The 27,767-nt window shown below is 42.5% G+C and overlaps 1 protein-coding gene across 6 annotated transcripts in view; it reads left to right on the top strand.

The window, feature by feature from the left end:
* pam (peptidylglycine alpha-amidating monooxygenase) overlaps window positions 1-27,767 on the top strand; it is a 351,236-nt gene that overhangs the window by 122,897 nt on the left and 200,572 nt on the right. For all 6 annotated transcript variants that reach the window (XM_038805182.1, XM_038805179.1, XM_038805184.1 and 3 more), the window contains 2 exons: window positions 23,223-23,705; window positions 24,030-24,150. In XM_038805182.1, coding sequence (XP_038661110.1) covers window positions 23,614-23,705; window positions 24,030-24,150 — 213 coding nt within the window. In that variant the 5' untranslated portion in view covers window positions 23,223-23,613. The remainder of the gene's footprint in view (window positions 1-23,222; window positions 23,706-24,029; window positions 24,151-27,767) is intronic.

Genomic DNA, 27,767 nt, shown 5'->3' with positions numbered 1-27,767 from the left:
ATAGATAGGATAGATGCGGGCAGGTTGTTTCCACTGGCGGGTGACAGCAGAACTAGGGGGCATAGCCTCAAAATAAGGGGAAGTAGATTTAGGACTGAGTTTAGGAGGAACTTCTTCACCCAAAGGGTTGTGAATCTATGGAATTCCTTGCCCAGTGAAGCAGTTGAGGCTCCTTCATTACATGTTTTTAAGGTAAAGATAGATAGTTTTTTGAAGAATAAAGGGATTAAGGGTTATGGTGTTCGGGGCCGGAAAGTGGAGCTGAGTCCACAAAAGATCAGCCATGATCTAATTGAATGGCGGAGCAGGCTCGAGGGGCCAGATGGCCTACTCCTGCTCCTAGTTCTTATGTTCTTATGTTTAGTACCCTGATCCCGCCTTTCTCCCCAGATCTCTTGATCCCTTTAGCTCAGGGGTGGGCAAACTTTTCCGTGCAAGGGCCACATTCAGAAATTCACAATTTTAAAGGGCCGCATAGTATATTAAGTAAAATAATTAATACTTTAAATAGCCAAAATAAAAGGTCCTTAAAGAAAAAAAAAGCACATTTATTTGAAAAACAAAGTAACTCAGTAAGTAACAGAACAATGTCAATGAGAATGATGCATCTGACTGCAGTCATTTACCAGTTTGTTGAAATCAGGTGTCAAGTTGCTTGTGCTGATCCTTAACACTGACAGAAGCACAGCCTAGCCGAGTCAACGATAAAAAACGCGCGTAGAGGGGTGGATGAGTGGGGCTGCCTTATTGGTCGGTTTAGTTGGGTGTGCGACCAATAGGAGTCCAGGTTACAAACTATAATAAGGCTTATTGTTTGTAACCTGGACTCCTATTGGTCGCACACCCAACTAAACTGACCAATGAGACAGCCCCACTCATCCACCCCACTACGCGCTTTTTAATGCGGCCCGCCAATGAGGTGCCCGGAATCATAACCGGCATTTTTGAAAAGCCGCCGGGGAAAAGCCGCTGAAGTAAATGCGCTTATTGAATAAGCGCATTTACTTCAGCGGCTTTTCCCCGGCGGCTTTTCAAAAATGCCGGTTATGATTCCGGGCACCTCATTGGCGGGCCGCATAAAAACCTTTGTCGGGCCGCATGCGGCCCACGGGCCGTAGTTTGCCCACCCCTGCTTTAGCTCCAAGAGCTATGTCTAATTCCTTCTTGAAATTACTTAACTTTTTGGCCTTAACTACTTTCTGTGGTACCAAATTCCACAGTTTCACCACTCTGGGTGAACAAATTTTTCCTCACCTCAGTCCTAAAAGGTTTACCCCTTATCCTGTAAACCTTTGCTACACTCCCTCCATAGCAAGAACATCCTTCCTCAGGCAAGGACACCAAAACTTCACACAATACTCCCTGTGTGGCCTCATACATCCCAATTCCTATGGATAAGTGACAATTCTGAAGCACTACGTAGTCTACAGCAGATGATTTTATGCACAGGAACTCTCTTAACGTTTATCTGTATAAATACTCAGTTGAGGGAATTGAAAAACAGCAATCTCGTTGGTTTTCTTGCCTTGCCTTGTCCATAGAATATAATCTGACATGACATTTTTTCTGAAGCAAAACCTTTTTAACATCAATAATTATAACAAGTGTAATTAATTGTATGAAAACTTCTCAATGTAACAAGGTTATATATAAATGCTAGTATTGGAAACATCTCAATACAAATATGTATATTCAATGAAGGATGCTTGCTTAAATTAATTTTACATTGAAATAATGAAGCAGATGATTTACATTGTGTAAATGTGACCGATGTAGCAGTAGCTCATTGTGGCATTTCTTCCACTGTTTTCACTTCCCTACCAAGAGTCCTGTCTCTTTGCTCCCAATGCTGTTCTTGAGCTGACTGCTAATTAAGGAATCTGATTTTCCTTTCCCCAGCTCTGTTGTGGAAGTGTGCATTCTTCTGTGGTATGATGATGTTCTGAATTTGCCTTGTGAGAACTCGCACATAAATTATGGATTATTGTTCTGTGGTGCAGTAACTCATTGCCAGTGACGCCACTTTAAATTAGATGAACCTTTCATTCTGATGTTGGAGTGGGAGTGTTCTGTTTGTAAGAGGATTTAATGTAACACTGTATTGAATAAAACAAATGATTATTCCAGGGCCTAAACATGTGATTTATTTTTCCTTTGTGCTTTTCCACATATTTCTAGGATGTGTTCCGTTGCACAATTTGTTTTTACCCATGTCTGGACTGCCCGGATCACACCTGCCTCCTTGGAGCATGTTACAAGCATTGTCATGAATTATTTTAGGAGGCAAATATTATTATAGTTACATGGAATATGATACCAAGTTAGTGTTTTCCAAACTTTTCTTCCTGGGATCCACTTTTACCAGCCATGCCGGCTGAACTTTGAGACACATGCCATGTTCGCTTACCTTTAATGCGAAAGGGGAGCAGACTTCAGCCAGTTCCTTTGTGCCATCTTCATCTTTGTGAGGATGGAAACTCCAACCTCGCACATGTCGGTTGTCATGAAGGGCAATATCAACAAAATGCTTGTTTTACTGGCTACTCATGCGAGATGCTACTCTATATTGCTGACAGTCCTGTGGGCTTTTGGCGTGTTTTTAATGTGCTGCCACAGGTCAGGTACAGCAGTCTGGTCTTTTAATTTAAATTAATAACTGACCCTGGGTTCTCAACATCAAAAAGAATTTTGCACGCACCACTTCTCTTTCAAAATCTGATACCTCTCCTCATTTGCCATATATAACACAGGTGGGCTTTGCATCCTTATTTGCAATGGCACAGTTGACAAAACCATACCTCAAAAGTCATCTTCATACAACTTTTTCCTGAGTTAATTTTCTTTTTTGTCGGCTGTTAACCAGAGGCTTTGGAGCTCTGTACACTGCTCTGTCCTGCCCTGGATTCTCCTGGGAAGCTCTCTCCAGAGTTTCAGATGTGTGATCCTGGCCACTAGGTATTCTGCCTATTTGTGTCCTGGCCTTCTTTCTTATAACAAAACAATTCATCTTCACAGTCCTCTTGCTAGCAGCTAGAAAATGGAAGAAGTCAAAAAGCACAAACATACAGGGTCCATGATGTTAAGTGTATGTGCATGGTGCCTGACCTCACTGCTGCCGTTTCTGGCGGAAAGACTGCACATAGCCTCATTTCCCTCACATTTAAAAGACGGCAGCAGTCACCATTCTCAATAACAGTGCCAGTTGCAGCCATTGGGCGCTTCTCCCACAATGGGGACTACCACGGGAATGCAGAGACCGATCGCTCTGCAACCCTCCTGACATCCGCCTGGGTTGCAAGCAACATTTTGAAAACCCTGTACTCGGTAAATACAAAGTTAACTGTTGACTTTGATGATAGTAAGCCCAATTTTTGCTATTTTAAAACCTACTGATTGGAACAAATCAAACGTACGTTTCAGACAGTGAGAAAATAACTTCATGCAGTCATGAATAATTGAACAAGAAAAATATAGTGTATTCACTTGAAAACTAAAATACATGCAATTTATTTCCCTCATTATCCTGCCCTCCTTTCCATTTGTAATTGGTTGTGTCTAGGTAGAGTTCCATGAATGTTGGCAGCCCTCTGAAATTTAATTTAAAAGAACATTTCTTGAAACATAATGAGGGCTGACAAATTAATTGACTATGGCCAAGAAATATAGTTGCATCCCCAGGATAATTCCAAAAAGAGAGGTCAAAAGCAGGATACAGTCTTGAAACCTCCTCGTCCCATCCTGAAAATTTGGGGCAGAATGATAGTGCCCCATTTCAAATCTTGGATATGGCGATTAGCAATAACAGAGGTTGAATGCGAGAACATAACAGAAAGATTAGGAACTTGAATAGACCGAACAGTTCCTTGAGCCAATTCAATACAAACATGAATGACCTTCTGCCTTAACTCGACTTTCCTGCCTGAACCTTATATCCCTTGATTCCCTGTATATTATGATCGCAGACCCAGCCCCGAACAGTGGCTAGGAATTAGGACCAAAACTCTAATATTTTATTTTTTACAGCTGTGCAGAAAGAATACTTTGCTCCAAGATTACACAAATAAATAGGGATTTGCTATTTTTAAAACAAAACTTTATTATTAATATAATATTAAACTCTTTTAATATCACACCTGAAAATAGCTTGGTTACCCCTTAAACAATATTACCCAACACAGGAAATACAATACCCTTACTTACTATCTCTATTCCGAGTTAAACACCAAGAAAAAAAACATGCAGCTCTCAATCCACCCTACATCCCAATGGCCAGACTAATACTTGCTTTCCAGAACAAACTTGACTCCTGTTAGAAGCCCTGCAGACTCTGACTCAATGTCATCAAAAAGCTATTTCAGCTGGTTTGTTTTGGCTTCCCCTCGTCCTCAGCCAAGTATGCACTGCTTCAAATACTAGTAATCTTTTTTGTAACTATCCTACAATGAGAGCAAAATACTTTACTTGTGGTCCAACAGATAGCCAGGTCAAAACTCAACTCCAAAATGTAAAATGTCTGAATGCCTTAGTTCCACCCAGCAATTACATTATCTCCCCAGGCTGAAAAATTAACTCCCCAGGGACTCTCCCCCCCCCCCCCCCCCCCCCCCCCCCCCCCTCTCATCAGACAACAGTGTATTAGCCCAGGCTATTTACTCTGGTCAATTTCACCTCTGGCGCCTGAAAGCTTTCTGGTCTTACGAAACTAAATCTTTTAAAATCCATGACTTCTGCCGTCAAACACATTCTAACCCAAGCTTTTAACTCTTAAATTACCAAATGTTGAAAATCCAATGTATCTAAAATCCTTCATTCATCACACTGATCTATCTCAGTTTTGACTATGCTCAATGGTGGAGCATTCAAATCCTTGGAGGTAGAGAATTCCACTGATTTATAATCTTATAAGTGAAAAGATTTCACCATCTCAGTCCTAAATGATCAACCCCTTACCCTGAGGCTGTTCCCTCATGTTCTAGATTTCCCAGCCAGGGGAAACAACCTCTTAAGTCTCCGAGGCTTTCTGAATTTGTATGCATTGTGGAGATGCTTTGTCTGGTGGTTACAGGTCTCCTAATTTGACCCTTTCTGCGCTCTTGTAACTTTTAGTAAGATTAAATCCTTTCTACTCCAAAATTGTTGTGCTTTAAATATCAATCATGGAGATTTGGGTAGAATTTGTATGGGGAAGCAAAGGGTCAAATGCACTGGAGGTGTATCTCTGGGAATACGTAACGGTGATGTTAATCAAAACTGAAAGAATCTTGGTATGAGGAGAGTTTTAAAGGAGAAACGCAGTGGTGGACAACAGTAAATGAAATGATAGGATAGTTTATTACCTTTAAGCAAAATGTTAGGCAATCTGATGATGTAAACTTGGTTCAGAACTGATTCTGAGGTATTTTTTGGTATAACAACAACAAAATAAGCAAATGTACATGAAACTATAAACATAGTGCAAAAGCCGCCTCACTACCTTACAGGTCCAACCTTTATTAACCCCCTACTCAAAGTTAAACTAACCCCCCCCCCCCCCCCCCCCCCCCCCCCCCCCACTTCTGCTGACGATTAATTTTCCACGAAGAAGTCGACGAATGGTTGCCACCTCCTGGGTGCACCCTAACAGTGACCCTCTCAAGGCGAACTTGATTTTCTCCAAACAGAGAAAGCTAGCCATGTCCGACAGCCAGGTCTCTGACTTCGGGGGCTTTGAGTCCCTCCAAGCTAATAGTATCTGTCTCTGGGCTACCAGGTAAGCAAAGGCCAGAACGTCTGCTTCTTTCTCCTCCTGGATTCCCATGTCTTCTGACACCCCGAAAATCGCCACCTCTGGACTCAGCACCACCTTTGTTTTTAACACCGTGGACATGACATCTGCAAACCCCTGAGCTTCGGACATGTCCAGATCATGTGGAAATGGTTTGCTGGTCCTCCCGCACATTTTGCACACCTGTCTTCCACCCCAAAGAATCTGCTCCTCTGGGCCACTATCATATGAGCCCGGTGAACGACCTTAAATTGTATCACGCTGAGCCTGGCACATGTTGCGGACCCTTTGACTCTAGTCAACGCGTCCACCCATAGACCATCCTCCCACTTGCACTTCAGCTCCTAGGTCTGTGTCTCCTCTGACACCATAAGTTCCTTCTAAATGTCCGAGACGCTCCCTTCTCCTGCCCACCCTCTGGAAACTACCCTCTCCTGAATCCCCCTTAGCGGTAGGAGTGGGAAGGTTGTCACCTGCTTACGTAGGAAGTCCCACACCTGCAGATACCTGAATTTGTTTCCCCTCGCCAACCCAAACTTCTCCTCCAGCGCCCTCATACTCGGAAAGCTCCCCTCTATAAATATATCCCCCATGCTCTCAATCCCTGCTCTCCGCCATATCCGGAACCCCCCATCAATACTTTTCCGGGGCAAACCGATTGGGGACCAGACCGATGCTCTCTCTGCTCCCACATGTCTCCTCCATTGCCCCCAGACCCTCAGGGCTGCCACCACCACGGGGCTGGTGGAGTACTGTGCCGGCGGGAATGGCAGAGGCGCAGTTACCAACGCCCCCAAACTGGTGCCCTTGCATGAAACCGGCTCCATACACTCCCATGCCGACCCGTCCCCCACCACCCACTTCCTAATCATGCCTATATTCGTCGCCCAGTAATAGTTACTAAAATTTACCACCCTCTCCCTGACTCCGCTCAAGCATTACCTTCCTTACCCGCGGGGTCTTGCCCACCCAAACAAAGCCAGAGATCACTTTGTTGACCGGTTTAAAAAAGGACCGGGGAATAAAGATGGGGAGACATTGAAACACGAACAGGAATCTCGGGCGGACCGTCAACTTCACCGTCTGCACCCTCCCGGCTAATGACAATGGGAGCGCGTCCCATCTCCGAAGATCGTCCTTCATTGGGCTTGTTTAGCAAACTGGGCTAACTCGCTGGCTTTTAAAGCAGGCCAGCAGCACGGTTCAATTCCACTACCAGCCTCCCCGAACAGGCGCCGGAATGTGGCGATTAGGGGCTTTTCGCAGTAACTTCATTTGAAGCCTACTTGTGACAATAAGCGATTTTCATTTTCATTCATTTTTTCATACTAGCCGGGCTCGATTTAATTTGTGCAGCTGGTCCCATTCCCGTGCCACTTGAATGCCTAGGTACCTAAAGCTTCCCCTTATTCATCTAAACGGCAGCTCCCCCAATCGCCTCTCCTGTCCGCTCGCCTGGACGGCAAACATCTCACTTTTCCCCATATTTAGCTTATACCCCGAAAACCAGCCAAATTCCCCTAGAATCCTCATGATTTCTTCCATCCCCTCTGATGGATCAACCCAGTGCGGAGCATGGTCTGAGATTGTGATCACCAAGTACCCCATGTCCACCACCCCAGTCAGTAGAGCCCTGTTCAAAATGAAAAAAATCAATCTTTATGCACGTGTGAGTAGAAGGAGAACTCCTTCACCCTCGGCTGCCCAAATCTCCATGGATCCACCCCCCCCATCTGCTCCATGAACCCTTTAGTTCCTTTGCCATTACTGGCACCCTGCCTGTTTTTGAGCTTGACCGGTCCAAGCCAGGGTCAATAACTGTGTTGAAGTTCCCTCCCATGACCAACCTCTGCGAGTCCAGGTCCGGTATCTTCCCCAGTATCCTCTTTATAAACTCCACATCATCCCAATTTGGCGCATACACATTTGCTAATACCACCTGCACCCCCTCCAGTTTCCCACTGACCTTACTGTACCAACCTGCCACATCCGAGACTATTCTACCTGCCTCAAACACCACCCGCTTATTGATCAGAATCGCGGCCCCTCTAGTCTTTGAATCCAGTCCCGAGTGAAAGACCTAACTGACCCAGCCTTTCCTCAATCTAATCTGGTCAGTTACTCGAAGGTGCCTCTCCTGCAACATTACCACGTCCGCTTTCAGTCCCCTAAGATGCACGGACACAGGTGCCCTCTTGACCAGCCCATTTAACCCTCGAACATTCCAGGTGATTAACCTAGTTTGGGGGGCTCATTGCCCCCCCCAACCCCCCCTCGCTGATCAGCCATTCCCATGCCACTTAAATGCCTAGGTACCTAAAGCTTCCCCTTACTCATCTAAACGGCAGCTCCCCCAATCGCCTCTCCTGTCCGCTCGCCTGGACCGCAAACATCTCACTTTTCCCCATATTTAGCTTATACCCCGAAAACCGGCCAAATTCCCCTAGAATCCTCATGATTTCTTCCATCCCCTCTGATGGATCTGTTACATACAGAAGCAGGCCATCTGCATAGAGCGAGACTCTGTGCGCCCCCCCCCCCCCCCCCCCCCCCCGCCGGAGCAGCCCCTTGAGGCTCTCAGAGCAATTGCCAACGGCTCTACAGCCAGCACGAACAACAGTGGGGAGAGGGGGCATCCCTGTCTAGTCCCCCGGTGCAGTCTAAAATAGTCCGATATTGTCCTATTCGTCCGTACACTTGCCACAGGAGCCTGATGCAGCAACCTGACCCAGTCAATAAAGCTCCACCCAAATCCAAACCGTCCCAGTACCTCCCACAGATAATCCCGTTCTACCTGATCAAAAGCATTTTATGCATCCATTGTGATCACTACCTCCACCTCCCTACCTTCTGGGGGCATCATGATCACATTTAACAACCTTCTTACATTGGCCACCAACTGCCTTCCCTTAAACCCCGTCTGGTCCTCTGCAATAGCGTCCGGAACACAATCCTCAATCCTGGAGGACAAAATTTTGGCCAGCAGTTTGGCGTCCACATTCAACAGGGATATCGGCCTGTAGGACCCACACAGCTCCGGGTTGTCCGTAAGGAATTTTGCCAATGGGCCCATTCCTGTCCCTATCCATTTTTTCATGATTTGATCCAGAATAACTTTCTTTTCTTTACTTCGTACAATCGTTGATTGACTAAATCTGGTTGCTAAATCTACAAAATGCAAAACTACTCAGAGCCCTAGTTATAGATAATAGTATTGCATTATGATCAGACACATTGAGAATTACCCAGTCAATTTAGAACTTGCCTTTCACTTTTATTTAATACAATTTATAACCCTGTCTATCTTGTTTCTTTTATATGAATGAAATGAAAATCGCTTCTTGTCACAAGTAGGCTTCAAATGAAGTTACTGTGAAAAGCCCCTAGTAGCCACATTCCGGCTGGAATGGAACCAAGGCTGGCCTGCCTTGGTCTGCTTTCAAAGCCAGCAATTTAGCCCTGTCCTAAACCAGCCCCAGTTATCACCATATTAATGTTAATCCCTTATTTAAAATGAGTACTGGTGAATAAAATGGATGGCAAATGGAAATACTCCACATTGGTCTAGCAGCTGTATAATGACAACGCAGGAAATGTTTATCTGACCATCGGATGTAGATCGATGTGTTAACTGACCCAGGTTTCACATAAATGCAATAAATAGCAATTACACTCATTTTTGTGCAGACATATGTTTTTCTAAAATATTTTCTAATTTTTATTTATTTATTTAATTTAGAGTACCCAATTATTTTTTTAAAATTAAGGGACAATTTAGCGTGGCCAATCCAGTGACCAAGAGCCGGGATTGAACCTGGGACCTCGGCGTTGAGAGGCAGCAATGCTAACTACTGCGCCACCGTGCTGCCCTTACAATTGTAATTCATGTGGTCGTTTATGCAGGTTTAGTTTTTTTCATATTAATGTTTGAAATTATTTAATGAGAAATTAGAACATTAACTCAAATATTTAAGATTGTGAAAATGTGCATTTAATAACTCGTGCCTCACGTAGTGACATGCACTCTGATTGCATCTCTCACAAATATGGGACCATGTGCCGTCTCTGGATCTAGCAACACTGAAACAGCAGCAATGGGTCTTGTCCAATCATGATCCCATTACCTTCCTGATTTAATCTCTGTTCATTCCAACTGGATAACACAGATAGTGACACTGTCTCTGCGCTATTCTCAGAGACCTGCTTCAACACCAGGATCTGTTCTGAAGACTGCCATACAGAAACAAATTGCTCCAATTGGGCAGAACTTTCCTTGTTTCAGCTTCAGATGAATTCTGTGTTCTGAACTTCTGGCGAAGAAGCGGGCAGCATTTAAAAGGCAGTGTTATACCGGAGTGAAGTGAGGTTTTGGGTGGTGTACCCAGTGAGACTATGGGCCAAAAGGCCGCTATTTCGATATGTCAGAGGTGGAGGAGGCCTTTGTTAAAGAACACGGTCTTGGGCTAAGTTAAAGGAATTCTTGGGCATTTTTATGGTTGTTGATGGGAAGGTTTGTTTGGGATGTTTTGTATACTGTAGAGATTTGTTGTTATTCGTGGTTTGCATCATGCTGTATGAGGGGTGCGGGGGGAGAATGGGGAGCCAATGTGATAGTGGGTAGTGGTTAAGACAATCGTAATGGAAATACATAGTCCCTGTTGAGAATTTGAGCATTGCCAGTGGTGTTGGATTTTGGTTTTTATGTATGGATTGGGGAAGGTCTAGGGAGTTTCTTTTCTCCTTTTTTCCTTAATATACACCTTGGATGGTGCTAGCTCGCTAGGGGTAAGGTTTTAGCTAGCAGATGGGAGTGTGGTGGGGGAGGGGCTGCGGCCTTTTGGACCTGTTTCGACATAGTTCAATAAGCCTAGCTTGTTTGGTGGGGGTTGGGTTTGGTGAGGACAAATCAAGGGAGCAAGATAGGGGAGTGGTTGGGGGGTGAGGTGGAGGAGGATTAGTTCTCTGGTGACTAGGATTTTTTTTTATTTGTCTCACCTTTTGGATAGTGGGCAACCATCTTGGGTGGGCCTTGGGCCTAGGTATTTGGTGTGGGATAATCTTTCATGGTGTAACTGGCTGACTCCGGGTTGAGGGCGGGTGAGAGACTCCTGATCAGGTTGGTCACATGTAACGTACGGGGATTGGGGGACCCAGTGAAAAACTTTAATTAAAATATTAAGAAGTAGCTGTGTAACATGGTGGAGTTTTAATAGATATTGATTGACAGCCTATTCATCGAAGTTCAGAAAGCAAGTTCAAGGAATGGAAGAGTTGGAGATGGATCATGCGAAGGTGTTATGGGTGGAAATTGTAAACAAAGTTGATTAAACTTCCCAGTTTGGGGTGAGAGCAGGATGTCGTCATCAATACACCAACAGAAGAGGTCAGGGTGGAGACCTGAGTAGAACTGGCAAAAAGAATGTTCCACAAAAAAAACGGCCATGAATCGGACCCAAAGGTGTTCCCATAGCAACATTCTTTATCGAAGAAAGTGAGTCAAGTTAAAGAAGCTATTGTACAATCGAACTACAAATTCAGCCAGATGAGAAGAAGGTGGTGGTAGATGGGGGTTGCTTTAGGTCTCATTTCAAGGTGGAAGCGGAGAGTCCTCAAACCATCCTGATTAAGGATGGAGTTGTGAAGGGATCCAGCATCCATGATGAAAAGGAGAAATTGAAACCAGGAAATTGAAAACTGCTAAAGTAGCAGGGACCGATTAAGTAATGTTACTTCTAACACATAGTCCAAGGTTTAACAGGTGCCATACCAGGAGAGACAATGAAAATCGCTTATTGTCACGAGTAGGCTTCAATGAAGTTACTGTGAAAAGCCCCTAGTCGCCACATTCCGGCGCCTGTCCGGGGAGGCTGGTACGGGAATCGAACCGTGCTGCTGGCCTGCTTGGTCTGCTTTAAAAGCCAGCGATTTATTTGAGTGAGCTAAACCAGCCCCAGACAAGGGTATAGAAGCCTGTCAGGTTTATTGATTCCTTCGCAATCTGGGAGAGACTCAGGCTGGGTAGGCCCATAGACTCCTTGAGGAACTTGCCTGCTCCTCTGGTCCAGAAGTTCAAAAGAAGAGCATTTTTTAAGCTTGCCTTTGTCTCTTCTGGTCAGTGAACACATGCATATTGTAGCTGATGGGCAGCAGACACTGCTGGATTCCTCCCAGCTTAATGTTTCTATTATATCATGGTGCCAATGAGTCTGGATGGACATGACTTTTACATCTTAATGACCCCCGCCTCCTTTAAGTAGGTGCCTTGCTCAAGGCTTGAATCCCTGCCCTTAATGTTACAGCAGCAAGTTGGAGGGAGAATTTTAATCTCTTATTAAAGATCTTTCCTGCTTCTTGATCGGTTGAGGTTAAAATCTAAATAGTAGTCTGTCTTCCTGAATTATTATGTGACAGGTAGTATAAAGATTTAGTTTCCTCAGGAAACTAAGGGAATTTGGCATGCTCACATTGACTCATACACATGCACCATAGAAGGCATTCTATCTGGCTGCATCACAGTCTGGTATGGCAACTGCTCAGTCCAAGACCGGAAGAAACTACAGAGAGTCATAAACACAGCCCAGTCCATCACGCAAACCCTCCTCCCATCCGTTGACTACGTCTACACCTCCCTCTGCCTTGGGAAAGCAGGCTACATAATCAAAGACCCCTCCCACCCAGGTTACTCGCTCTTCCAACTTCTTCCATTGGGCAGGAGATACAAAAGTCTGAGAACACACACTAACAGGTTCAAAAACAGCTTCTTCCCCGCTTTTACCAGACTACTGAATGACTCTTATGGACTGAACTGATCTCTTCACACATCTTCTCTACTGAGTTGTATTGCACTCCGTATGCTTCGCCTGTGTCTATGTATTTACATTGTATATTTGTGTATGTCCTATGTATTTTCTTTTCATGTATGAAATGATCTGTCTGGACTGTCCGCAGTACATTACTTTTCACTGTACACGTGACAATAAAACAAATCCAATACAAATAAAAACAATGTAATTTACGAACTGATGTCAGGTGAACATCTCTTGCATGAAATATACCAATTTTTAATGTGTTGATTCTGTTTTAACAGCTGCTTGCATGTGCCAACAATATATTTTACAATCAATTTGAATGATTGTAAATCAAGGACAGTGACTGTCCTTTGAAGTCACTGATTTGGGAGGGGCTGCTGAAGAAGCCTTGATGAGTTGCTGCTTTGCATCTTGTAGACGGTACACGCTGCTACCATTGTTTGTTGGTGGAGGGAGTGAGTGTTTAAGGTGGAAGCTGGGGTGCCACCTAGTGAGTTGCTTGGTCCTGGATGGTGTTATTCATCCTGAGTGTTGTTGCAACTGCACATAACCAGGCAAGTGGGACCTGACTTGTGCCCTGGAGATGGTGGAGAGTCAGGAGGTGAGTTGCTCTCAGCAGCATTTCCAGCCTGTGACGTGATCTTGTAGCCACGATATTTATATGGTTGTTCCAGTTCAGTTTCTGGTCAATAGTAATTCCCCCAGGATATTAGTGGAGAATTTGGCATTGCTAATGCCATTGAATGTCAAGGACATGAATAGATTCTCTCTTGTTGGAGATGCTCATTGCCAAGCATTTGTGTGAAATGAACGTTGCTTTCCACTTATCAGCCCAAGGCTAAACATTGCCCAGGTCTTACTGCATATGGACAACAACTGCTTCAGTATCTGAGGAGTCATCAGCAAATTTTCCCACTTCTGATCTTTATGATGGAGGGAAGGCCATTGATGAAGCAGCCACAGATCGAGGACCTCGGATACCAACCAGAGGACTTCCTGCAGTGATACCCTGAGACTGAGATGAGTGACCACCTACAACCACAACCATCTTTCTTTGTGTTGGTGTACATATCCGGGTAGTTTTCCACATTGCTGGGTAAATGCGGGTATTGTAACTGTATTGGAACAGCTTGGCTAACTGCCTAGCTAGATATGGAGCCCAGGTTTTCAGTATTATTGCCAGAATGTTGTCACGGCTCATAACCTTGGCAGTGTCCATTGTCGTTAGCCATTTCTTGATATAATGTGGACTGAATCAAATTGGCTGCTGAGTGGGTTTTTAGAACAATAGATGATGTTTTCATAGTGACCATTAATGGACTACATTTCAATTCTAGAGTTATTAACTGAAATTAAATTCCACCTGTGACAGAGACTGGAGTCATGCATTGGACTCCTCACCTGAAAACTCCCCTTTAGTGTGGAAGCAAGCCATCTTCGACTCCAGGGACAGCGAAAGAACATTACCTTTTAGATTGCTAGTACAGTGATATTACCACTATGCATCATTTCCCTTCCTCCACCCCTGCAAACTCCCAATTTGATTTTTTGGTTATGTCTAATATGGGGCGTTGTCCCTATAAGCAGAAACACATTCTCCCCTGTGTGTTCTTCTATGTCAAAACCTTTCATAATTTTAATAATATTAGGTTACCCTGAGCTTTCGTTTTTCAGGAGAAAACAGCCTGTTCATCCTTTCACAAAGTTCTAGTATCATCTCTAAATCTTTTTTGCACCTTCTCAGTGGCTCTACATTTTTTTTATAATATGGTGACTAGGAGTGTGCATAGTGCTTCAAGTATGGTCTAATCAAGGTTCAAGGCCAGTTTAGCATAACTCATGTACTTTACAATTCTGCCCCTTTAGAAATAAACTTTAGTCCCTGGTTTGTAGTTTTAAATTACTATGTCGCTGCTGACTGTAAATTGTGTATTTGTACTTCGAGATCCCTTTACTCCTGGACCCATTTAGATTCTTGGCTTCTGAGTTGCATATCATATTACATATTACACCAGGATCTTTGGTGCAGTCTGAGCTTCTGTTTCCTCCCACAAAGACATGCTTGTTAGGTGAATTGGACATTCTGAACTCTCCCTCAGTGTACCCGAACAGGCGCCTGAGTGTGGTGACTGGGGGATTTTCACAGTAACTTTATTGCAGTGTGAATGTAAGCCTACTTGTGACACTAATAAAGATTATTATTAAAGTGTTTTGAGTTAATACCAAGTTCTCTTAGTTCATAATTTTATGGTCCAGTCGATGAAGAATCTAACTATCACCAGTCTTTACATATTTTTATAAGCGTTTAGATGCACAGTTACAGTTTACAAGCAAGCACCTCCTAACCTAACAATCAACATTTGTCAGTTTATATTTATTCTGTTTTGGGGTAAATCAGTAAAATGCGGTTATTTGCCTGCTTACAATGAAACACAGTTAATATTAAATTAACAATTTGAGGAGCCTCCTGTAAATTTGGCTTGAGTTTGAAAGGATATACTGTGATTTGGTTAATGTTACTGTTGGTGTTAGGCGCTGGTATGTGAGCATAGTCAGGGCTGTGGATCAGTATGGACCTGCCAACTGGGACTTCAAGTCAGCTGTTTCTTCTATTTCTGTTGGTGAATTTTGTAAGGGCTTGAAAGGCTCAGAGTTCCGGATGGAACAGGAATGAGTGATAATGCCAAGTAATGAGTTAAAATATTTTATTGAATACTGATAATTACAATTAGAATACTTGTAATTGACAATATAATAAAGTACAAAGACAGTTAATTTTATTTAAAGGAGAAACCACCTTATATATCAGAAGAAAAGATTCGCTTTCAAAGCACAAACGATAATCCTCGACAGCTCCCCAAAATAGAAAACTACAACTCTGTCTGTTCCACGAAAATGGTAAATTGGTAAAACACCCTCTTGGTAAATACATTAGCAAACCCTTCGGCCAGTCACTCTGATGACCCTTTCTCTATGGTCTTCAGTGGTTGATTAATCCACTCCTGCTGCAACCCCGAATCCTGGAAGCAATGTCCTTTTAAGCTAACTTTTTGGCTCCATTCCAGCTTTTCGAGCATTTAACAATAATAATAATAATAATCTTTATTGTCACAAGTAGGCTTATATTAACACTGCAATGAAGTTATGAAAAGCCCCTAGTCGCCACATTCCGGCACCTGTTAGGGTACATGGAGGGAGATTTCAGAATGTCCACCTAATAGCACGTCTTTTGGGACCTGTGGGAGGAAACTGGAGCATCCAAAGGAAGCCCACTCAGGCACAGGGTGATCATGCAGACTCCGCACAGACGTGACCCAAGCGGAAATCGAACCTGGGACCCTGGCGCTGTGAAGCAACTATGCTAACCTCTGTGCTACCATGCCGCCCATGTGCTACCGAGACGCCTGGATTATTCAGACTTCCTCAAAATAATGAGTCTGGAAAAACACAAGTCCTTATCAATTCCCCCCACAGGCAATGCAAGCCTTTGCAGACTTTGCAAAATTCAAGTTGTTTGCCTATCTTTTGATGGTATCTCCCATCTGCCATCAATCAGGTTGTATGTCCATCAATCGAACTCTTGACACCTGAGTCCACGCCATAGTTGACCATTTTGCACTGACTGGTTATTGAAAGGTTGTTGAATGCAGTATGAAAAACAACATCAACAAATAAAAGGCAACTTTTAATCTATTCATCTGTCCTGAAAAGGGGAAAAAATATGTTGACCAAAAACCAGCTGTGAATCGCCAACATGGAAAAGAAGGTTTTGGAACACAAGAACATTTAATAATATGAACAGTTAATAACTGATTACATAGAACATAGAACATTACAGCGCAGTACGGGCCCTTCGGCCCTCAATGTTGCGCCGACCCATGAAACCATCTGAAGCCTATCTGACCTACACTATTCCAGTGACCACTTAAATGCCCTTAAATTTGGCGAGTCTACTACTTATTCACCCTTTCCCACAGAAAGCTCACTTAACAAGCCAGTCACCCCCATAACGCAAGAAATGTAACACAACAAATGGAACATCAAGCCTGAACACAGCACGATCCCAGTACCGGGGTGTCCCAGCCGATGAGGATAGGACCAGAAGACTGAGCACAGCACGATCCCAGCTATTGATTAATTAATTAAAGAGCTATCAACTAGGTTTAAATCTATGTCTATAAAGTAAGATTCACTAAAGGTTCAATAAAGGCAGAAATAAATTTACAAAAATTTGTGAATGCTGGCTGTAGGCCCTTTAAAATACAAGATCCAGAATTGCATGAAATCCTCAAAAAGATCTCATGGGTACAGAGTTTGAATGTGATACGTGAAGATATTTTTACTTGGTTTCCTCTCTTCTGAGGTATGTTCTGCATAGCCTTTCCAAGTGCGTAAACAAAAAAAGTGACACTATAGGGATAATGTTTTTTCTTTTCTCATCCTGGTTTCTGGGAAAAGGGGATTAACAGTAGCACTGTAAAAGCTTTTGTATTGTGCTTCCGTGTACTAGGATAGGCAGATTTAGTTTGCCAGAGAATCAAGGGACATGGAGATTGGGCAGGAAAGGTGAAGTTGAAGCCCAACATCAGCTATGATTGTACACAGGGAGAATTCAGAATTCTCAGCTGGTACAGGAATTGAACCCGCGCTGCTGGCCTTGTTCTGCATCACAAACCAGCTGTCTAGCCCACTCAGCTAAACCAGCCCCTCACCTAGGGCACACCTCACGAGGATGATGGTGAGCCGACTCTGTGAGAGGGTGGAGGACGTATGTGAGCTCTAAACCATGGTCACATGTTTTGGTCCTGCCCAAAGCTGGAGGTGTATTGGAGGGAGGTTTTTAAGGTAATCTCGGGGGTAGTACATGTGAGTTTGGAGCCAGGACCCCTAAAAGCCATTTTTGGGGGGTCGGACCAGCTCAGGCTGCAGGTGGGTGTGGGGCAGATGTTTTAGCCTTCGCCTCAGTGATTGGCCAAAGGTGAGTCCTGTTGGGGGTGGAGGTCAGCTTCTCCGCCCTGTGCCTCAGCGTGGGGGGGTGGGGGGGGGGCCTTCTGGAATATTTGACGCTTGAAAAGGTGAAGTTTGAGATGAGGGGAGGATAGAAGGGTTCTCGAATTTCCACTGGTGTGTGAAAGCAGAACTAGGGGGCATAGCCTCAAAATAAGGGGAAGTAGATTTAGGACTGAGTTTAGTAGGAACTTCTTTACCCAAAGGGTTGTGAATCTATGGAATTCCTTGCCCAGTGAAGCAGTTGAGGCTCCTTCATTAAATGTTTTGAAGGTAAAGTTAGATAGTTCTTTGAAGAATAAAGGGATTAAGGGTTATGCTGTTCGGGCTGGAAACTGGAGCTGAGTCCACAAAAGATCAGCCATGATCTCATTAAATGGGGGAGCAGGCTCGAGGGGCCAGATGGCCTACTCCTGCTCCTAGTTCTTATGTTCTGAGGAGGCCATTCGCCCCACTGACTCTGCACTAGCCCTCTAAAAGACCACTCTACCTAGGCCCACTCCCCCACCCTATCCCTGTAACTCTACCTAACCTACACATTCCTGGACACTAAGAAGCAATTTTGCATGGCTAATCCATCTAACCTGCACATCTTTAGACTGGGAGGAAACTGGAGCACCCGTAGGAAACCCGCACAGACACTGCGAGCACATGCAAACTCCACACAGTCATCCAAAGCTGGAATGGAACCCAAGTCCCTGGAGCGTGAGGCAGCAGTGCAAACCATCTTGCCACTGTGCCTCCTGCATTGAAAGTGAAAGTCTCCATAGTCCCCGAGGACTGTATCCTGCTCTCCCCTTAGAGAAAGCTGACTGGTGGTGATTTAACCTGAGGGTCACCACACCTCAGGCGAGAGGCAATTGAGAAGATTTCATGAATAACCTCAGCCAGTAATCAAATTGAAAGAGCGTTGTTGGTGTTGATCCGCATCACGAACCAGCTGTCTAACCATCTGAGTTGACACCCACCCATACATTTAACTCTGGTATCTTATATCCACTCTTCCAATTTTCTTTGGTCAGGTAATAATGCATCTGAAAATATAGTTGTGTGTTTACGAATGCTTCATGAGGGCAGCACGGTAGCATTGTGGATAGCACAATGGCTTCACAGCTCCAGGGTCCCAGGTTCGATTCCGGCTTGTGTCACTGTCTGTGTGGAGTCTGCACATCCTCCCCGTGTGTGCGTGGTTTCCTCCGGGTGCTCCGGTTTCCTCCCACAGTCCAAAGATGTGCAGGTTAGGTGGATTGGCCATGATAAATTGCCCTTAGTGTCCAAAATTGCCCTTAGTGTTGGGTGGGGTTACTGGGTTATTGGGATAGGGTGGAGGTGTTGACCTTGGGTAGGGTGCTCTTTCCAAGGGCCGGTGCAGACTCAATGGGCCGAATGGCCTCCTTCTGCACTGTAAATTCTATGATTAATTTTAGCTGAGATCCAACATATAAAAAACTGATTGTAAAATTAATCTGAAGTTCAAGGTATTTATTTCTACATGTGAAAAAATGGGTGATATTTAATAAAGACAAGGAATGGGAAAGTGCAGGAAAACTGAAATCAAAAGGTGCTGGAAGTGTGCAGCAAGTAGATCGCATCTAAAGGGAAAGATATACCATTGTTTCACATTATACCGACCTGATGTGCATTTCCAGAATTTTCTATTGGTGAGCAACCTGTTGTGTAATAAAAATAGAAAATGTTGAAAACACTAATCAGATGACGCAGCACCACTGGAGAGAAAAGGTGAAATAACGTTTTAAGTGCAGACATTTTGGCAAAACTGATGTTATGTGATTGGTTGAGGTAAATCCTAACTCAGATGTTCAAAGAATACCTGATATTAAGAAGTGACATTTGAGAAATTGTTGTTATAGGCACGCACCCTACCGTTCAACAGTCCAGTGCTTTTAGCTTCCTCTGCCTTTCTGTCATGGGCAGAACATTATTGTCAACTAGGTAATATCTCTCTCAAATATTGCTTATTTTGAAGTCTTTTCCTGCAGACGTTTTGTGCTCTGATACTGCTGGAACAACTCAGTGATATCCTGCTTGGTAAATATACATAAAACAGGTTTCACAAGCCTAATCCTAACAGTTATCAATTTAACCCATGATTATGCATTTACCTCTCAAAATCGTCTTGCTATTCATTTCATGTCCCTTATATTAGTCATTCAGTTAGAATAGTAATCATGACCAATTTAATTAACTTTCAATATAATGTATTAGTATTTGATGTATATTATGTTTTGTATATAGTTGTGTACAAATATGTATAGCATATAATGTGTTAATATATAATAACTTTGACATGTTGAGTCAGTCGTCTTTCCTTCAAACTATTTATAAATGTGTGAACAGAAGGAGATTGAGAACAAATTCGACTAACCTGTGTTCCCCTGTATAGATTTTTTCTGTTGATGGCACCTTTTGCAGCCAACCTGCTTTTGGTCTAGCTAACGTACCATTAGTTTCATAATAAACCTGTTCTTTAAAAGTCTCATATATACCAAATATCACCTTAGAATTCATGTAAACTACATGCACTAAGTAGTCTTTTTCAGTAATTTAGGTACCACCTTGATTAATTCCGACAGCATAATTAGGCGTGATGTATTGTTTCTAAATCCATGCTACAAATTGTCTGCATGCCTGTAATCTAGATGAATAATGACTTACAGCATCCTTATTAATATTCTCAAATTGTTTGACAGGCTAATTCGTCTATGATTTCAATTTTTCTTTCTCCTTTTGGGGCAAGATTTGTTGTTCTTCAACCCTCAAGTTGCTTCTCAAAGTTTATGGATATCTTTTTCAGAAAGGCTTAATCTATTTTTATCTCTCAATTCCTTAAGTATTCTGGACTGCATTCTACATGACCAGATGCCTTGTGGAAATTCCATAAGTTTTATTTTACCATAAGCTGTGTTTCTATGTTAGTAATCTCTATAAACTGATGTTTTTGGATTCCATTCTAAAATGGGATCCTATGTCTTCAACACTTTGACATATTTGTGTTATTCTCCCATTAAAATGAATAGTTTCTACTTCTTGTGAGTTCCACTGTTGAGATTTTCCTTGTTCTCTCATTCCATGTGCATCATGTATTAATAATGCCTTGTGCATGAATAACTTCCTTTTTTCTGCTTGGATATGTTTCTGTGTGTCTATTGACATTGGGCCATTAACTATGACTTAGACTTAGAACAGTACAGCACAGAACAGGCCCTTCGGCCCTCGATGTTGTGCCGAGCAATGATCACCCTACTTAAACCCACGTAACCCGTAACCCAACAATCCCCCCATTAACCTTACACTACGGGAAATTTAGCATGGCCAATCCACCTAACCCGCACATCTTTGGACTGTGGGAGGAAACCGGAGCACCCGGAGGAAACCCACGCACACACAGGGAGGACGTGCAGACTCCACACAGACAGTGACCCAGCCGGGAATCGAACCTGGGACCCTGGAGCTGTGAAGCATTGATGCTAACCACCATGCTACCGTGAGGCCCTGTAATTGTAAATTTGGATTGTAAATTTTTTCTATTTTAGAACTCTTGGTGTTTAAATAAAAATATTCAAACTCTAGGGTTTATAAAATAAATTCCAAAATCCTAGTGAAAAGATACGTCATCTGATTCCTAATAGACTTTCGGCAAATTCACAATATTCCATGTTCTGTTGCTATTGTTATTCAACCAGTTGATTTTGTCCAGTTAGATGTCATGGCGTAAAATCTGTGCGCCTTCATAGTAACTGTCATTCCCACTCTCTGTCAATATCCACTAGTAATTTGTTACCCACTGTTACGTAGCTTCTCGAGAAATTGGTGCTACCCTATTGACAGGACCATTGATGTCCCGACCACTTCATTATATCCCTCACCACCCACAGCTGCTCCCATCCGAGTGTGTCCTTTTGGGGGGGGGGGGGGGGGACTTTTTCGCAGTGATTTAAAACTTTGATTTTAAATTTCCAATTGCCTAGCTTTGGCCTTCCACTAGTAGGCATACCTCTACATTTGCCTATTTCCTCACTCACTCTCTCACTTCCACTTTGATGTTATGGCCTCTGACAAAGCTTTTACACTATCCCATCCTGGTTGTTTGTCTGGAACGGATCACAGCATCACTCCTTGAAGCCCAATGGAGCCTGACTTGTTTAGCAATCCATTACTAGATCTGACTTGACTGTATATAGCATGAGGCCGTGCTCTCTCCAGCCTCAATCACCTTGGGGAGCAAAAATAACCCCCGGTTTCTATTCTCTATTGTAAGAAACCCCCGGTTTCTATTCTCCATTCTTCATTAAAGCCCTCTGCCCTGCCCCCTCTATCCTCACCTTCAACAAAAGATCAAATAATGATTTCTTTGCCACTGGACCACGCATTCAGCTGCTTCCATAGGCTCCCTATCTTATCCTTCTGCACCAAGAAAAACCATTACTCCCCCAACTCCACCAACTCCATGGACCTTGTGACTTCCTCTAATTTAACTCCTGTTTTCCCCATGCCTTCTCCAAGTTAATCTTGTCCATGAGACTCACATCCTGCTTCTTTGACCTCATTTACCAACTCCTCTTTCTTGTCCATATTCCAGTTGACTTTGTAAATGGCTCAACCTCCTTCGGTACTGTCACTTCCCCCTTCAAAGTGACCGTTTCTAAAATAAAGTTGCCTTTTCCACTCTGTACTTTCAAACTACTACTCCAACTCCAATTTCTCTTTCTTTTCCAAAGGCTTTGAATGTCATGTACAAAATTCTTATCTATTTTACCTGCATCTCCTTTTTAAAAATCTGTCCAGTCAGGTTTCTGCCCTGCCACAGCACCAAGAGGCCATAATCAAAGTCACAAATGTAATTTATTGTGACTGTGGCGCATTGTCTCTCTTGATCTCTCTCTCGCCTTTGACAAGGTCGACTGCACGGTTCACCTCGAGTGCCTGTTGTTCAGCTAACTGGGATTGCCTCCAGCTTGAGTCTTAACTATCCAACCATTGCCAGAAAATCTCAAGTAATGGCTTCTCTGCAGTGAATGTATTCCTTTAAAGTCGTGCTGCTTAGAGAATGCTTTAAGCTTCTTTCTTTTATAAATTTGCTTTGATCTGATAAGTTGGTAGCATCACTTGGAATTGCAATGAAATAACTATAGGAGAGAAAACTAAGTGGGATTGTTTGTTCAAGTGAAAGTTTTCTAAAATGGAAATAAAATCTGTTTTCATTCTGTAACTGGAATGCCGTAAGTATTAGACTCCAGGAGGGCTACAAACTGAACAAGGATCATCATCGGTCAATAAGGAACATTGAAGTTTATAGTAAAATCCAACTCAAATTGGTATGGGATTGACCAAGAAATTACACTCTACTTTGCAAGTTTATCTTTTTAGATTAATGTGTTGTTTTGTCGGCATCCTTAGCTGATATTTTTGGCATTGTATTGGCTGTACTTTGGAAGGGATAATAATATGTTGTCCCAAAATGACAGCGGTCAGAATAGAATCCAAAGATCAGTTCAGGTTAAGCAACACTAGATTTGAGCTGTAGCTTTTGAAAATTAAATAATAAAGAGCCTCAGCAGGGATTTGCTGAGGTTTAATGCCATAATGTATTAGTCATATGCTATCTGTTTTTCTTTTAACAGTTTCCATCTGAATGAAGACTGAAGCCGGCCTGTGTGCTGCCAATCGTAAATTGTGAAACAGAATTATCGTCTGAAGCAGTGCATGTTAAACCGGGGTCTGAACCTCTGGGGAAGCTCAAGATTTATTTTGTTACTGGATTCTGAATGAGATGTCTAAATGAGAAGAGTGGTTGAGAATTTAGTGTTCACTAATAGAGACAGCAAGGAGCTTCATGCGCCTGGCTAATTTACAGTGCGCCACCTCTGCAATTGATTGACAGAAAAATGCTACGTCTGCAGTGCTGCTGATATCCCAGCTCTGAATTCATGCTGCTGAGGGATTTTTGGGTTTACAGCTGATAGGATTGCACTGCTTTTTATCGAAGATCTGAACATAAGTAGGAGAGTGGACATGGCTGGTTTCATTAACAAATTGCTGTTGGTATTTCTAATCCTTCAGAACAACTGTATGTGCCATGAAAGCACGCTGTCTCTCTTACAGAGGTAGGTATGAATTGGAATCATCTTTGCTTTTTAATGTCATTGATTAGTGCGCAAGCTCACTTTTTAACACAAATATAAATGCATTAAATTGCACTCTGTATTGTAAACTGATCAACAGTTATTTGCAAATTTACTGTGCAAAATTGTCTTGTGAGTATGGCACCACGTATAATTCTTAAAGTTCTAAATTGCTCACAGTTAGTGTCAGATGGGAAAGTGCATTGTAATTAGAAACTGTTCATTTGACTTTTACACGTAAATTAGTGTTTTTCTACAGAAATACAGGGAATTATATATTTTTTAAATGATTTTATTCTTCCCCAGATATCGACAAAGCCCATGGGCATTGCCCTCCGATTGTCCCAAAAACAGGCATCCAGACATTTCGCCAAATTCTCTGAACTTTAAACTTGAAGTTAGGATGCCTGGAGTCACACCTGTAATGGTAGGATTTATATAAATTATTAGCAATGTAATTCAACATTTATTTACTTCTCGACTCCTGACCACATTCTCAGTTGGGTAAGCCTCTTTTTCAAGTTTACAAAATGAAAATCAACTGTTAACATATCGCAATAATTTTCTAAAATTGGCAGTAAGAAATTAAATGTATTTCTAGTAATGGGGTCCTTTTAATGAAATTGCTAATGAGGCCCATTATAATGACGTTGCTCAAACGATAACTTATGTCCCTTGCTGTTAGAATATGGGTGTCATTCCATGCATTTTGTGGTTAAATATTTATCTCAAACTAAGTTATCAAGTCAGGACCCGAATAATTGCTTCCAAGATAATATAATGTATGGCAATGGGCCAATGATTTTGATCTCGAGGGAACCAAAATAAAGGGTTGACTTTGATACCCAGCAGATCAGAGTATTATAATGGAGAAATGCTGTTAAAACTAGATGTATCCTAAATATTATTACCTGCTTTGCATTGTCAGTGCCATCACTATAGAACTGGACTTGGTTTTCTTTGCATTTCTGCACAATATTTGTGGATTTTATCATTTATTTTATGAAACTATGCTCTCCATGAATCTTCTGCTTAATTAATTTTGCACTCATAGACAGTAAGAGAGTTTAGAAATGCCAGTTCCATTTCGTACTAAAACCTTGAGAGACTGCAGCAATGCAACCAGGATTGCACAATTTAAGAAGAATTGCTCTGCAGATTGGATGACTCATAGTTGCGGATAGTGCTCATTATTTTACAAAGCTCAGGGAAAATCTGTGAAAAGTTGCAAAATTTGGGGTTTTAAAGGATGCTAGTTTGATTTTTTTTTCTTATAAAACAAGGAACACGAGGATTAGTTCCTGGCTCTGATTTTTATTCATTGATTTCTGCAGGATAGTGTCCATGTGTGCATGTGGGATGAGGGCAGGATTTAAATAGTCTGTTACTGTCCATGGTAGAATACCCTGTCAATATTTATTTTCCAGCATCGTGTGTGATGAATAGGTGCTTGAGTGAAGAGTTGGATAGCTGCAGGCTGCCTTGAAACCATACACCAGAAAATCAGGGGATAAAGGCCTTAGAATGGCACTGTGGAACCATTTTAATTCAATTGCACTCTTAGTGGAACCCTGAGCTTATTGAGAAATTATGAGCATGTGATTTCAAAACATTGGCCCCAGTATGATAATATATGGACTTCACTACAGTTGTGGTTGAATAATGGTTTTCTTTCCAAATAGGTTTGTGATCTCATCCTGCTTTTAGTGGTTGTCATTAAGGGAAACCAGATTCTTCCTTGGAATCTAATGCATCCAGATGCCTGTTACAAATATAATTATAAAGGAAGTATAGTGTATTTGAACATTTTGAGCAGTATCACAGAAAATACAGTGTAGAAGAAGCCTTAGGCCCACTAAGTCTGCACTGAAAAGCTCCTGACCTACCTACTTCATCCTATTTGCCAGCACTTGGTCCATAGCCTTGAAAGTTATGGCATGCCAAGTGCTCATCCAGGTACTTTTTAAAGGATGGCCAGACTCCTGAATGACACTCTGATTGAATGAACTGATCTTTCCACGCATATTCGCTATACTGCGTATGCTTCAACCGATGTCTATGTCAATGTATTTATATTCTGTATTAGTCCTATGTCCTATGGTTTTCATGTATGGAACGATCTGCCTGGACTGTATGCAGAACAATACTTTTCACTGTACCTCGGTACATATGACAAATAAATCTAATTCTAAATGTGAGGCAACCTGCCTCTACCACCCTCTCAGGTAGTGCACTCCAGACCGTCACGACCCTTTGGGTAAAAAAGTTTTTCCTCACATCCCCCTTTTGCAGGAGGATATTATCAATGGTCATCTGACAAGTACATAAACCAATAAGAAATTACAATTAGGAGTAAAGGAAGTGGCCCACAGATCTTTGGGAATAATAGTCAACTTTTTTTGAAGTGGAACCAAAATTGATAGGTGATGCCAATCCACTTGGATATAGAAGGCCAATGGTCAAGTTCTACAGATGACGGGCACATCAGTACAGAAACCATTGTTTTGTTTTTGATCATTTCCATTCATATTACTATTATTATTATTATTATAAAACCTCCTTAAATCTCAGTTCTATTCCTGACCAGATATTTATTGAATTTTGAAACTTTAAATAATCCAATCCATAGTACAGTCAAGCTTGTAGCAATTGATATTAAAGGTATAAATATATTTTTGTTAGAATAAAATAAAGCTCATTCTGCATTATATGTGGGTGCATTTAGTACTTTTTTTCTACATTACTTATTGGAAGGACATTCATGGCAGAATGTGTATTTTGGAATCAAGGCATTTATGAGGGAGAGAGCATTTTCTCAACATAATCGTGTAGTTGTGGTGGGAAAAGGACAATTTTGCAGTAATGCCAAATTTTAGGTAGTACAGGTAACGCAGAATATAAGGCAAGAGCAATTTAATTTATTTTCTTCCTCTTTGAGAGTTCCATTTTGGGCCACAAAATGGATGGCTCCAGAATGAAATTATATCTGCCACACAGGTGTCCCTTTGAGGGTGAGTTATTGTTGCACTCCAGCCTTCAACCTGATGGGGGCCATGTGAATCTCTGGCTATGACTAGATAGCCAAGAATTAAAATCTTACAGGGTCTGTTCTACCCAGTGGACGAAGGTGGAGAAACATTGAGAAATGGTGTGGTCAACCATATGAAAAGCTGCAGCAGTTTGAGGAGGACGAGGGGGCATAGTTGACCATGGTTACAGTCACATAGGTTATTTGTGACTTTGATAAGAGTTGTTTTGGTACTGGATCGGGAATCTGAATGCAGGGATTCAAACAGGGATTTCTGGGAATTGTGGGCACAATTTGCAGGACGACCGCACGATTCAAGGATTTTGGAGATCAAAGACAGGTTGGACATGGCAGAGTGATAGTTTACAAGAACTGAGTGGTCATGTGTTGGTTTCATGACAAGAAGAATTGATTTGAAGGACTGAGGGAACAGTACCTGAGCAGGTTCCAACCAGATCTTTACCAGTGTCACTTTTTGAGCTGTATTGGAGCACAAATGATCCAAATTTCTTTGCTCACCTGTGGCCGTTGTCATATTAACTCTCTAATTCTCCGTTTCTCTAATTCTCCGATGTCTCTAATTCTCCAGCGGCACGGTAGCACAGTGGTTTCAGCGCGCTTCACAGCGCCAGGGTCCCATGTTCGATTCCCGGCTTGTGTCATTGTCTCTCTGGAGTCTGCACGTGGGTTTCCTCCGGTGCTCCCGTTCCTCCCACAAGTCCGAAAAGACATGCTATTAGGTAATTTGGCATTCTGAATTCTCCCTCTGTGTACCCGAAAAGCGCTGGAATGTGGCAACTCGATTTCATTGGAGTGTTAATGTAAGCCTACTTGAGACAATAAAGATTCTAAAAAAAAATTATATCAATCTCCATCCGAACTTTCAGATACTCCTGGCTGGATTATCATAATCAGCAATTGGGTTGAGAATCGACTCCGACGCCGTTGGTGTAAAAGCGGCAGGCCATTCCACGATGCTTTGCCCCCCTATGGGCCATGTTCGTGACAGCACGGAG

This window comes from Scyliorhinus canicula, chromosome 8 (genome assembly GCF_902713615.1).
Source record: "Scyliorhinus canicula chromosome 8, sScyCan1.1, whole genome shotgun sequence".
Lineage (NCBI taxonomy): Eukaryota > Metazoa > Chordata > Chondrichthyes > Carcharhiniformes > Scyliorhinidae > Scyliorhinus > Scyliorhinus canicula.
This window is presented reverse-complemented; position numbering and strand designations above follow the sequence as displayed.